General features: G+C 57.1%; 3 protein-coding genes across 3 annotated transcripts; 2 read left to right on the top strand and 1 right to left on the bottom strand.

Moving 5' to 3' along the window:
* Window positions 1-3,917: 3,917 nt before the first annotated feature.
* Window positions 3,918-5,654, top strand: CGGC5_v005467 (uncharacterized protein; the record flags this gene model as incomplete). Its single annotated transcript, XM_032035037.1, has 3 exons — window positions 3,918-3,987; window positions 4,094-4,459; window positions 4,513-5,654. 3 exons carry the CDS (start codon window positions 3,918-3,920, stop codon window positions 5,652-5,654), a joined length of 1,578 nt encoding a protein of 525 aa, XP_031886174.1.
* A 753-nt stretch (window positions 5,655-6,407) lies between these two features.
* Window positions 6,408-7,694, top strand: CNS1 (Hsp70/Hsp90 co-chaperone CNS1; the record flags this gene model as incomplete). Its single annotated transcript, XM_032035036.1, has 1 exon — window positions 6,408-7,694. One exon carries the CDS (start codon window positions 6,408-6,410, stop codon window positions 7,692-7,694), a length of 1,287 nt encoding a protein of 428 aa, XP_031886173.1.
* Window positions 7,695-8,012: 318 nt separating this feature from the next.
* On the bottom strand, window positions 8,013-9,496 carry XBP1 (Transcriptional repressor XBP1; the record flags this gene model as incomplete). Its single annotated transcript, XM_032035035.1, has 4 exons — window positions 8,013-8,857; window positions 8,907-8,991; window positions 9,039-9,154; window positions 9,208-9,496. 4 exons carry the CDS (start codon window positions 9,494-9,496, stop codon window positions 8,013-8,015), a joined length of 1,335 nt encoding a protein of 444 aa, XP_031886176.1.
* Window positions 9,497-12,450: the final 2,954 nt, after the last annotated feature.

Here is a 12,450-nt window from a genome sequence, read left to right as displayed (position 1 = left end):
AAAGTGTTTTCTTCTACACGTGCGGGAGGAGCCAAGTCAAAGAGTGTCGTTGGCGGCTGAGTGCCACCCACCCCACTCGCCACGGGCTTCACACCCCCCAAGGATCCCAAACGGGAACTAGCGCAAGTTCCCATAAAGAACCCTGTCATGGGGGTCGGCCGGAACATGATGCCTGCAGATGGAGCTGCGGGGCGGCGAGAAACAGATTCAACGTCGACGAAAGGGGGGTGTTTTGACGACGTTCTTGTCTGCGAAGATGGTTTTAATCGGGAAGAGAGAATGCGCAGTTGGCGTGAGTCCGCTAGATGGGTGTGAGGGCGTTATGGTGGGAGGGAGGACAGGTTGGCCAAAAAGTCGGTGGAGTTGGATGGTCGGCCCAGCACTCGTGTTGGGAAAAGGATGGAGGAGGTTCGGCGAGCGTGTTCCCGAGGAAAGAAAAGAGGATAAGCCGTAGATGCAACTAAACGGTATTCTGGGACAGCTTTGCATGTGGGCGCTCCGTCTCCCGTCTCCACTCCGCTGCGGGCAGCGCTAAGAAGTGGTGCGTGAGTCGACCAGGAGGGAGGGCGAAAAGCATAATTTCATGCCGGTCGAACGAGATGGGCGAGATGTGAGATAAGGCCCGAGGCGGTGCTGCTGTGCGTGCTGTTGATCAGCATTATCTAGCAGGCGACCAGGACGGAGAAGATATTCACGCAGCAGGCCCAAGTCCTGGTGATCTGATCTGTCGGCAGGCCACTCGTGAATGGAAATGAGGCGACTGCTTGCTTGCTCTGCTGGTTTCACTGCAGGATGGCCGGATGCAGGATGCACTGCAGCCGGTTGGCGTTGGAAGAAGCTGCAGTCCGGGAGATTTGATAGCGGCGCGTCGCATCCACCTCGCAAAGATTTGTGTGGTGGTGGCCGTACTCGGGAGAGATGCAGATAGAGAGAACGGAGAGGGCAGGACGAGGGGCAGAGCAGCAGGGAGTGCGAGCGTGCAGGCTGTCAACAAGGACAAGATGCGACGACCAGGACTGGGGCTGACCGACGTCGGCGCGGCGCTGGGGTCTGCAAAGTGGATGGATGGATGGATGGGCTAGTCCGAAGTTCACAGTCCACCGTCCACGGTCTTTGCCCCGGCCTTGTCGACACTGCCGCTCGCCCACAGTTGCATTTGCTCTGCTCTCCGTCTTTTCGAACCATGCCCGGAGCCTAGCTGATATTGGATTCGAGATCTCCTACAGTTTGCACCGATCGCTTCAGCCCTCGTCCATCCGCTGCGGGTGACCTGAACCTTGGAACGGTTCCACAACATCGTCATGCGTTTGGCTCCCCTTCTCACCGCATCTTGTTGGTGATGATTCCAAGGAAAGGTGGCTGCTCGAGGCTGGCCGTCCTTGAAACGGGAAATTGGAGGTGTGCAGAGGGGTGATGCTCCTCGCCCTTGTTGCAACGGCAGAGCAAACGTGACAGCAGGCATTGGTTTCGCAGATTGTGACGAAAATTGGAATGGTCGCTGTCAGGCGACGTGAACAGTTCCCATCCTCCCGGTGGATTTGCGACAGCCGTCTGGTCTCGTCTGAAGTGTGCACATGGTGCGTCGCAGTAGCGCATTGAAAGACGAGCGTCGAAGGTGGGAGACGAATATTTTGGTGGTGGCGGAGAAGAGGTGACGGAGGTGAGGGATTGATTCGAGTCGGAGGAGTTGTGGGCGTTGCCCAATGAGATGGCTCAATGACTAACGAACTCGGATACAAGGATGCGGCGTACGCTAAGCAAAGCTGCAGGCGACACTGACTGGAGCAGCAACACAGTGCGGTCGTTCAGGACTCCGGACGGGGTGATGTGGCCCAACAAGCCATCTGAAGTGGTCGGAGGTGCCAGCCAATAGCATCCGGGTCCATGGCAGAATTGGGCCATGAACTGGGGAAAACAGCAAGGAAACGTTTGGCAAGTGGGCAGCAGCGGCAGGGGCACGCAGCGTAAGCAATTTCGCAGCCAAACGAGCCGCCAGAGACTGGCGGGAAAGACCGTCTGGACCACTCCAAAACTGATGATCCGTGGAGCCTCGTCGTCTTTTCTCAGTCCATGTCGGCCGTGTCATGCAGAATCTTGGGTTTGAGCCCGTAATCCTTGCGGTGAGATCGTGACACCCGGGCACGACGAGGGGCAGGGCAGAGCAGAGCAGACCAGGCCCGGCATTGGCGTGGAACAATCGGCATTCATCCGCTGTGGTGTTCTGTTCTTGCTCTGGTGACATTGGCGATCCACGACGAGACAACTTGATGACTCGACATGAGCAGAAAGTGCCTTGGTCAGAGTTGGACAACATCGCCAATGGCAATGCATGTGCCAATGTCAAAAAGCACGCTCAGCACCGACGCCAACACCAGCACCAGCACCAGCACCGGTGATTTCGGTGGGAATCAATTGCCCCTTCGAGTGTCGCAGGAAAACAACTCATCGTCCAATGTTGGAGGGGCGGAAGATAATCACCAACCACGGGCAGCCGGCATTGGCGTGGTTAGACTGTTGACAGGCGCAAGTTGCCCGTTAGATTTTGGAAGATCCTTGGACAGATGCGCGTGTGATGTGGTCAGCGGGCGTGAGGCAAGAAGGGGCAGAAGGGGAGCAGAAAAAAAGGTGAAGAGTAGCTTGAGCCGTGCCGTCGTCTAGTTCGCCCTACTCCGTCCGAGGAACCGACAGCCGGCCGCACCATCCTTGACCTTGACCTTGCCTTGCAGTTACTTGATAGCTGCAGCAATGACTGAGGAACCGAAGAGAAGGGAAGGGGAAGAAAAAGTCCACCACACACCACCATTTTTCACACATACGACCTCCCCAACTCCCTCAGTCACCCACCGTCGAGGTGCGCTACTGCATGAGGAACTAGCGCAGCTCGCAAGCGGGAATTCCTCCAGGGCCCGTGCGCTGCGAGAGAGACGCTAAGCTAGCGCAAGATCCCGGGCGCCACTTATGACAGTATCCCAGGCCGAATCCGCTGTGCCATCCCCCATATCTGCATACCCTAAGCCAGGGTGCTTGAGCTGCTCCGTGCATTCACACTCTGCAGCGTGCAGACCCAGCAGAGCAGACAGCTTCGAGTTGCACTGGAGAGACCTTCCTGGCAGTGTTCCCTGCCCCAAGGTGTGGCCAGACCTGGTTGCCGCCGTGGTCCCTGCCTACCACCTTACCTAGCCGTCGGTCTGGAAACCGCATTTTCCCATCTGCGCCCCACCTGTCCACCTACCTACCCACCTGCCGTACCCTAGCTGCTCACACTGCACTGCACTGTGTGCGTCGCTGGTGCTGGTCGCTGGTCGCTGGTGCCGAGGGGCGGGACGGTGTAAGTCGGGCGGTCGTATCAGTCAGTGCAAGAGAGAAGGGGAAAAAAAAAAAAAAAAAAACATCCATGAGCAAGTGTGCTGCCCTCCTCCTCCTCCTCCTCCTCGACTCCGCCGCCCGTCATCTGCATTCCTCCCACCAAGACAAGACATCCACTTGGTCGTGCTTCACCACGCACTCGCCGGGCCTTGCTTCCCGCTTTCATCCGCCATCCTTCTTTTCTTCTAGCTCCACCTCGCACCCCGGGCCTCTGCAAGCGCCTCTATCAAGCTCCCCCGAAACGCCGTTATCGTACACGGATCCACGTTGAGGAGTCAATATTTACCTCCCCTCCCTCCTGTTTCCGCTCGCTGCCGCATTCCTCTCTTCATTCCTCTCTTCCTCATCTCCATCGTCATCATCTGAGAACGGACGCCGCCTCTTCCTGTGTCTCTGTGTCGTATAAGACTCAACCGCCGGCGGACCAGGAGAACAGGAACGTGTAGCACAATACACGCATTTCGACTTTGCACTCTTCCAGTCCCTACGTTCCTGTAGATTCTTGTCGAGTGTTCTGTCGCATCGTAAGACTTGAATCAAGTCGAGAGACAATGGCCCTGACCAAGCAGAAAAGCCTTCGCAACCCAGACGACTTCCCTACCGCACAGTTCTTCCTCCTTGGTGAGTCTTACATTCCCCCTCTTCCATCGCTGGAATTCTTCACCACGCCTCGAGACCTACACTCCCGCGTGCCAACAAGTTTCCATTACTAACACCACATTCTCAGCCATCGTCCGTCTTGCCGAGCCCATCGCCCTCACATCCATCTTTCCCTATGCCTGGGCACTCGTCAAGAGATTCGAGATTGGCAACGCGGAAGATGCATCCTTCTACGCCGGCCTTCTCATCTCCTCCTTCTCCCTCGCGGAGGCCCTGATGGGCATGTACTGGGGCGGTCTGTCTGACCGTATCGGACGCAAGCCCGTACTGCTCCTGGGATGCATCGGCACGATGTTCAGCATGGTTATGGTTGGCTTTGCCTCCAACATCTGGATCGCCTTGATAGGTAGAGCCCTCGGTGGCCTTCTCAACGGCAACATCGGTGTTATCCAGACCATGGTTGGAGAATTGGTTACCAAGCCAGAGCACGAGCGTAAGATACCATCCCCTTCATCCTCACTTAGGCGTCCCGCTAAACAAATATAGCCCGCGCCTTCTCTGTCATGCCCTTTGTGTGGTCCATTGGCACAATCATCGGTCCCTTTATTGGCGGAACCTTTGCCGATCCCCACGATGCTTTCCCCAACGTCTTCCCCATCGACGGCCTGTTCTACCGCTACCCCTATCTTCTTCCTAACCTGGTCTGCGCCGCACTCCTGTTCGTCAGCATCATTCTCGGTTACTTCCTCTTGGAGGAGACCCATCCCGACATGCAACCCCGTGTCTTCCTTCCGGATGACACCTTTGCGTCGGAGGAGACTCCCCTGCTTGAGACCATGGATGCCATGAAGAGGCCCGCTGTCGACATGAGAGACGACAACTACGGAACCGTCCGCGGTCGTGACGCTCAGGCTGCCGCCAAGAAGGTCGACCAGCCGTACAACATCTACACGAAGCCCATCATGTCGCTGATTGCTGCTCTTTGCATCTTCACCTACCACTCGATGACCTACGACCACCTTCTCCCCATCTTCTTCGAGGACGATCGGGCCACGGCCAACCCCATGTCCATCCTCGCCACCCCTTCGAGCCCGTTCTACTCCCCCGGTGGACTGGGTCTGTCCCTCCGCGCGGTGGGCATGATCATGGCTGTCAACGGTGTCATCGCGCTCTTCGTCCAAGCCGTCATCTTCCCCTTCGTTGCCGAGAAGCTTGGAATCTTCCGCCTCTTCATCATCGTCACCGTCCTCCACCCGATCGCCTACCTCATGGTCCCGAGCTTGCTCTTCGTCCCCGAATCGATGCTCTATGCTGGCATCTACTTCTGCCTGGCGATCCGCAACATCATGTCCATCATCCTCTACCCAGTACTCTTGATCCTGATCAAGGAGGCCACCCCGACTCCCAAGGCTCTCGGCAAGGTGAACGGTCTGGCCGCTAGCGCCGCCGCCGGCTTCCGCATGATTGCCCCGCCCGTCGCCGGATGGTTGTACACGACTGGAAGCAAGGTCGACTGCACGGCTCTTGCCTGGTACGGCAGCGCTGTCGTCGCCGTCATTGGTGCTATTCAGTGCTTCTCTGTGAAGCGCCAGCGCAAGGAGGAGATGTGCGAGGAGGACGCCCAGCCCATCCTGCGCAAGAAGGAGTCCCGAGTCACAGTCACGGAGGTGTTTTCGGATGACGAATGAGCACGTCATGAATGAATGCCACGAAATACACGACAAATTTTGGATGAGAAAAGGGGTGCCGAAACGAGGTCGGTCGGGGTTTCAAAAGACTTTCACGATCCAGCAAAAATAGCGCGGTGGATAGAAGGGGAGTTTGCTTGATTTTTTTGGAAAAAGAACACATGACGGCGTCAAAGGATACGGATTCACGCATGACGGAGTTTGAACGGGTTGGTTTTATCGGATGCCTCGTATAGACCAGATATCCCTCGTTGGCCGAAGCGAGCATGGTTGGTTGGGTTGGAGTTAGGCTGCATTGGTTTAGGCGCAGAGGAAAGCCAGTTGACATAGCGTATGCGCTCTAATAGAACTGACTTGTTTCAACATTGCAACTAGCCACGGCGTGACTCAGATTTTCTGCAGACATTGTACGTTTCTACGAGTTGTGCGAATAAAAAGATTGAATGTGTGACGATCGGATTGAGTTGAAGTTCGATCGACTTCTAAACTTCTCCATCAACTCCAGAATTGGGGCGTCGCACCACCCAATGAAAATCGCCACCGCAAGACCACACAACCTTGGAAACTCACTCACCCCCAAAATTTTCACTCACACAAAGAGTCATACGGCGTCACACAACCCATCTCAAGTGAGATAGAGTATCCGCGGCAACACCCAATCAAATCACAGCAAACTCATTCCTCCAAAATACCATTATTGCCAGAACCAAAAACACAACACAGAGCTGCGAAACACCCAAAAGCGCCGCCAAAATGGTGCAAATCGACGAAATCACAGACCAGATGGCCGACGCCTTCATCGCCGAGCAGGAGCGCAGACAAGCCGCAGCCGCCGCCTCCGCCCCCGCCGGCGCCAACCGCGGCGCGGCCCTGCCCCCCGGCCACGCCCTCCTCTCCGGCAAGACGGCCGACGAGATCCTCAAGGACCTCAACAAGTCGCCGCTCTTCATGACGGAGCTCGAGGAGAACGACGACCTGGCCGCGCTGCAGGCGCTCGCGTACGAGGGCACCCCGCGCGAGAACGCCGAGGACTTCAAGGAGCGCGGCAACGAGCGCTTCCAGACGAAGCAGTTCTCCGACGCCAAGGAATTCTACACCAAGGGCATCGACATCCTCGCGGCGCAGGAGCGCGCGCGGGCGCGCGGCGAGAAGACGTACCGCACGCAGAAGGTCACCGAGGCCGACAAGCCCGGCGACGCGGACGTCGTCGAGGAGAAGGAGACGGAGGTCGAGGACGACGAGGAGGAGATTGCGAAGCAGAAGGCCGTGCTGGAGAGCCTGTACGTCAACCGCGCCGCGTGCCAGCTGGAGCTGGGCAACTACCGCTCGTGCTGGATGGACTGCGGCTTCGCGCTGCGGCTGAACCCCAAGAACCTGAAAGCGTACTACCGCTCGTCGCGCGCGCTGCTCAAGGTCGAGCGCATCGCGGAGGCGGACGACGCGTGCGCGCGCGGGATGGCGATCGACCCGGAGAACAAGGCGCTGCAGGCCGTGGCGCGGGACATCCTCGCGGCGGCGGAGCGGTACGACGCCAAGGCGAATCGGGAGGCGGAGCGGGCGGCCAAGGAGAAGCGGCGCGCGATGCTGCTGAAGGCGGCGCTGGCGGCGCGGACGATCCGTACGCGGGAGACGGCGCAGCCGCCCGAGATGGAGGACGCGCGGATGCGGCTGGTGCCGGACGAGGACGACGCCGCGAGCAGCCTGAGCTTCCCGGCCGTGTTCCTGTACCCGGTGCACCTGGAGAGCGACTTCATCAAGGCGTTTAACGAGCAGGAGTGCGTCGCGGACCACCTGGCGTACATCCTGCCGGTGCCGTGGGACGAGGAGCGGGCGTACACGCCGGACGGCGTCGAGTGCTACATGGAGACGGTGAAGGGCGGCCTGGTCAAGGTCGGCAAGAAGGCGCCGCTGCTGAAGGTCCTGAGCGGGGGCAATGTCGAGGTCGTGGACGGTATTGTCAGGTTCTACATTGTGCCTGCGTCCAAGGCCAAGGGCTGGATTGAGGAGTTTAAGCTGAAGAAGGCGGCGGAGAAGAAGTAGACGGCTTAAGCCACTTGACGATATAAGGGAGAGAGGGGAAAACGGGAAATCACGATTGGTATGACGGCAGAAAAATCATTGGCGTTGGCTTTGGTTATTAGATACTTTTCATCAAAATCATCAACACTCCACAATCCACCTCACCCACCCCTGAATACATTGGAAATCGTCGTGCGACCTGAGTCGTCATAGTCTAAACCCAACCCCGGCCCCCAAGTCCACAAAGAGAAACATTACAAAGGCGCGAGCGAAAGCAAGGAATCTACAGCACGTATTTTCTTTTCATATCATCAACTTCTCCCGTTCTCCATGCTTTTTTCACGCCGAAGTGGCTCTCCGCCGTTTGCTGCGGTGCGTGTCCTGGCCGTCCACGTCGCTAAGGTACCCAGGCTCCTTCCGCGGAGCAGTCCGAAGCGTCATAAGTCCAAGAGCAGCGTTTTGCTCGGCAATCTCGGCGTCAGACTCGTCCTCGCGCCGCTGCTCCGACACGTAGCTCAGAGCCGGGCTGCTGCCGTGGGTGCTCTCGCCGCTGTCACGGCCTCCGTCGCTCTCGTCGTGGTCTATGGGCCGCTTGTGCCACAGCGGACGCGGTGCGGTGGTGTGTCTGTTCAACGGGGTGAATCGAGGAACGGCACTCAGGTAGGGGTGGGGTGAGCGGTAGCTCTCGTCGACCAGACGGTATGGCTCGGCGGGGCGGTTGGCAGGCGTCCAGCCAGATGTGGGAGGGGGCGGATGGCGCAGCGGCGGCGGCGCCGGGTGAAATCCGTAGCTGTAGCTGACGCTGTCCGAGCCGTTGCTTGAGGCCGAGTCGGGACATGAGCGGGCGTCTCCATCCGTATCGCTGTATGGGCTCATCAAACGAGTGTTGAGGCGGAGTCGTCTATCGTCCCGCAGAGGACGCATCGGCCGATGATCGATACTCGGCAGGTGGTTCAGGCCAACAGAAGGGAAACCGTGGTGTTGAACTTTCCGAGAGAGGTCGGCTTCTCTGATAGCATCCTCGACGATGCGGTGGTCGATGACCATGCGTCCGTAGTCCGGGGACCCGGGAGGGATGCACATGGACGGGAACGAGGGTCCAAATATCGGGATCAGGGCGCCGGCAATGTTGTAACAAAATGTGGCGCACACGGCCTTGGCACACTCATACGGCATCCAGTATCCTGTTCTCATTAGCATGAGACTGATACGTGGGAGACCGAGTCATCTTACCCTGCGCAGCAATAGCGCCTCCCGTGATGCTGTGGGTGATGTCCTTGAGGCCGGGGTTGAGGCTCAGCATCTTTGCCGGTACAGTCTTCCACCTGTTAGCTGCGTCACTGCAACGAATATGAAGAAGCTCACCTTTGAATACTTGCAGCACTTGAAAAACGGAGTCATGCGAACGAGACCGACGTTGTAGTCCCACATGACGGTGAACTCGTTATCCTCACCGGGAACCTTGAACTCGTACTTGAAAACTAAGGGGCCCCGTCAGTAAAAGGGCAAGTTTTGAGTACGCAAACCAACTCACCCTCAAAGCTTTCCCGGCCAGTCTTCTCGAAGAAGTCTTTCTTGCCGCTGTTGTAAGGGATGTGGGCGCATGATTCCTGAATTCGGCCGAAAGGGGTGACGCGGAATCTCATCACCTCTCTTCGGCTCAGCTCGTCAAAGCTTTCGAACGGGTAATACTTGATGACGCCTCTCGGCTTGTACTTGGACATCGGGACCGGGTCCTTGGACATCTTGAGCTTGGGGATGACTGGGCAGTCCAAGTAAGGCGGCGAGGGTCTGTCGGCGTAGCAGCTTCCCGGCGAGGACATTGCTGGACTTGGAAGGAACCGAGGAGCAGGTAGCGGCCCCGGGGATGATGGGTTAAGAAGAGAAGAGACGGAAAGCATCTTGCCGGCCTGTTTGTAAGAGTGCGAAGGATGTCTTGGAAGCGGTGTAATGCTGCGATGCGGGAAAAGGGTTCCTTCCTGATGAACAGGCGGCCAGGCGGAACTTGTTCCCTAAAAGGGGTGGGAAAGATGGGAGACTTAAGACAAGTCCTGCAGGAAGAAGCGAGACTTGTTGAGAAAGACGGGCAGACAACACCCCCAGGCTTTTCCTTTGGGCAATCGACAAACACTGAATGTCTTCGTTCCGGGGATTGGGCGCCTCACCGTCCACGGACGTGCAGCACGCTGGCAAAAGTTTTCCAGGACAAGGGGCGCGAGATGGTCGTCTTTCTTGGAGGAACACGCATCCAAGTTCTGCAACAGAGCTTGCAGTCCAGTACGGGGGCTCTCGGAGGAGGAGGGGGAGGAGGATGGGGGCTTACTGCCTGAGTTTCGGCGCTCTCGGTGCAGATTTCTTTGTCGTGGTGTCTTGGAATCGACCTCTCAGCATCCAAGGCTCCGTTTGTGCTCGGCCACCGCTCTTTCTTTTGCCGTATCGAGGTGAAGCCACGAAGTGAGAGATGATGGGTTTGATAGAGAAAGGAGGAGGCAACGTGGAGCGCCGACTGGTCGTGGCCTAATATGTTTCTTCCAAGTAACTGTCGACGAGGTCAGGTTTGATCAAGTGATGTTACGTCGAGAAGTTGTGAGGTTGCGTGTGTTTTTGGCCACAAAGTTACCGGATGTATCGTCTCGGTAGTGGAAGACCGGATGTGCCAAACGGCCCCGGGGAAGCTTCCATGCAGCGGTCTCCGCAACTCTGCCAAGAAGGCTGGAAATGGTTGGAGAAGCCGTGTCATTGGAGGAGGGTCAGATGCGGGAGTGAGAGACTTCCGTCTTGCTGAGCTCACGCCCCATGACCGCTGTAGGCCTGAGATCGAGACTAGGCGGGTTTCATCAGATGCCACCAACTCAAGTGCTGGTCCGAAAGGGGCTTCACAGCAGACTTCGCTGCTCATTTTGCAGAGGCATCAGAGTCACTGGACAGTTTGCCAGTGCAAAACAGCGGCAGCGACCAAACAGGCAAGGGCACAGTGTTTGGAGGCGCACGGGGGTGGAATTCTCAGAGTGGGCTCGCGGATAGCTGCATAAAGTGCCATCCGGCCATTGAACCTAGATGGTTGTTCGAGATGGTGGAACAAAGCTGGTCCTCCTGCTACGTTGAAGATCTCAGGGCAACGTCAACTTGACTCGACACACGTGGATCGTCTTCCCTCCAGCATTTGACGGGGAGATGATGCTGTCGATGTCGGGTCGTAGCTGCATTGGATGGTGGTTTGCCATGTCAACCAGGCTTCAAGAGCTCTGGCCCCTTTTCAATGAATACCATACAGCTCATTTTATGCAATGATGGTGGCTGGTCTTTCGTCAGACCGCTAGAGCCGGGGCCACTTCCTTTGTGGCCAGCCTATGTGCATATCCGTAGTCAAGCCAATGTCCTTCGTCAGATATTCCAAGGCCATTCGAGAAGTCTGGTATGATAGCATGCATGTATCGCTGCCATTGGGGAGAGGTGGCCGCAGCTGTCACCTTAGGGTCCTTGTCCTCCCCACGAGCTTGCAGGCGTACAAGCACAAGAAAAATGTCCGATGGGAAGCACAAGAAGCCGCTCCATCTGGAAGCACAACCCACACTCTTGCGTGCGTAGACTTATCTTCAAGAGGTCATAGCGTTTGGGTTTCCCGAATGGATGTGTTGTTGGGTAAAGTGGGAGCAGATGGTTTCGAGTAATGAGCGGGTTGGGTCTGGACGACATTCTGGAAGCCGGGACCAAGATTGGCAATTTTGCTCTTGTCCTTCACGCGTCTCGGCCGAGTTGCTGCAGTGACGCTGGGAATAGCATCAAGTCGGTACGTTGAAGAATGGACAGCGGCATTGGTCATGGTCGAGTCAACGACCCCTTGCTTAGTGCTGCGTTAATACCTGGTTAGGCATTAAGTTGATGCGGCTTCCCGCGCACCGCTACTTTCAATAAAAGTCGACCCCATCGCGGTCGCGAATCCCTGGCCAAGCGTCGTTGCAAACGGAGATATGGCGAGCTGGAATGGGGCCGCTTCTCAACGGAATAGCCAAGTCGCATAGCAGGGACAGGGGCAAGAGCACGACCACCAGTGATCGAATCCTTGGCATGCAAAGGCGAACTGGCACTTGGGCGTTTGACCAGATTTCCCCATCTTGATGGTTGATGGGAAATGGGTGAACCCCACCAGCTCCTCACGAACGCTGCCGTGTTTGAACGCCACGGCTAGGTCATCCGGCAGGGTTATCTGAGGCTCCTGTAGTTGGGCAAGAATCCAAAACGAGCAGCCTACGGGTTGTGAAAGAATAAGTGACAACTATACCATTGCAGTTTCAGATGGAGCATAAGCTGTCTCGGTGACACCGCAGATAGTGACAGGAGAGAAGTGGCGAGGTCGCCATGCGCGGTGCGACGCAAAGAGTGATGCAGTGGCGGCTGTACGCATCGACTCCGGAAGACTTTTTGCTCTTTTGCCATGCAGAAGACGGCAGCTGGTAGCACGCCGCGTGTGGGCAAAGCGTGGTTGTGTAGCTTGGGCGGGCGGGATAACAGCTTCACATTTTTTCGCAGCGCGGCCAAAGGCGAAGCCGGCCGCTGCTCATGTGTCTGTCTGTGACGGGAAACGAGGCCGCGCGGGAGATGTCTCTCGTGTCCCGAAGCCGGACGAATGATGATCGGCAACGCTCTGTCAAGGAGGATGGACCTCTTGAATCCCTATGCTTTCGAGGCTGGCTAGCCGTTGGGGAGATGAAATCTAATGTAAATCCCTGCCGCCGCGAAACGATCAGATCAGGCGACCGGCCAACACCAGAAATTC

The sequence above is a fragment of the Colletotrichum fructicola genome, assembly GCF_000319635.2.
Source record: "Colletotrichum fructicola Nara gc5 chromosome Unknown KSG_Nara_v1_contig03, whole genome shotgun sequence".
NCBI lineage: Eukaryota > Fungi > Ascomycota > Sordariomycetes > Glomerellales > Glomerellaceae > Colletotrichum > Colletotrichum fructicola.
Note: the sequence above shows the minus strand (reverse complement) of the source record. Positions and strands in the feature narration are given on the sequence as shown.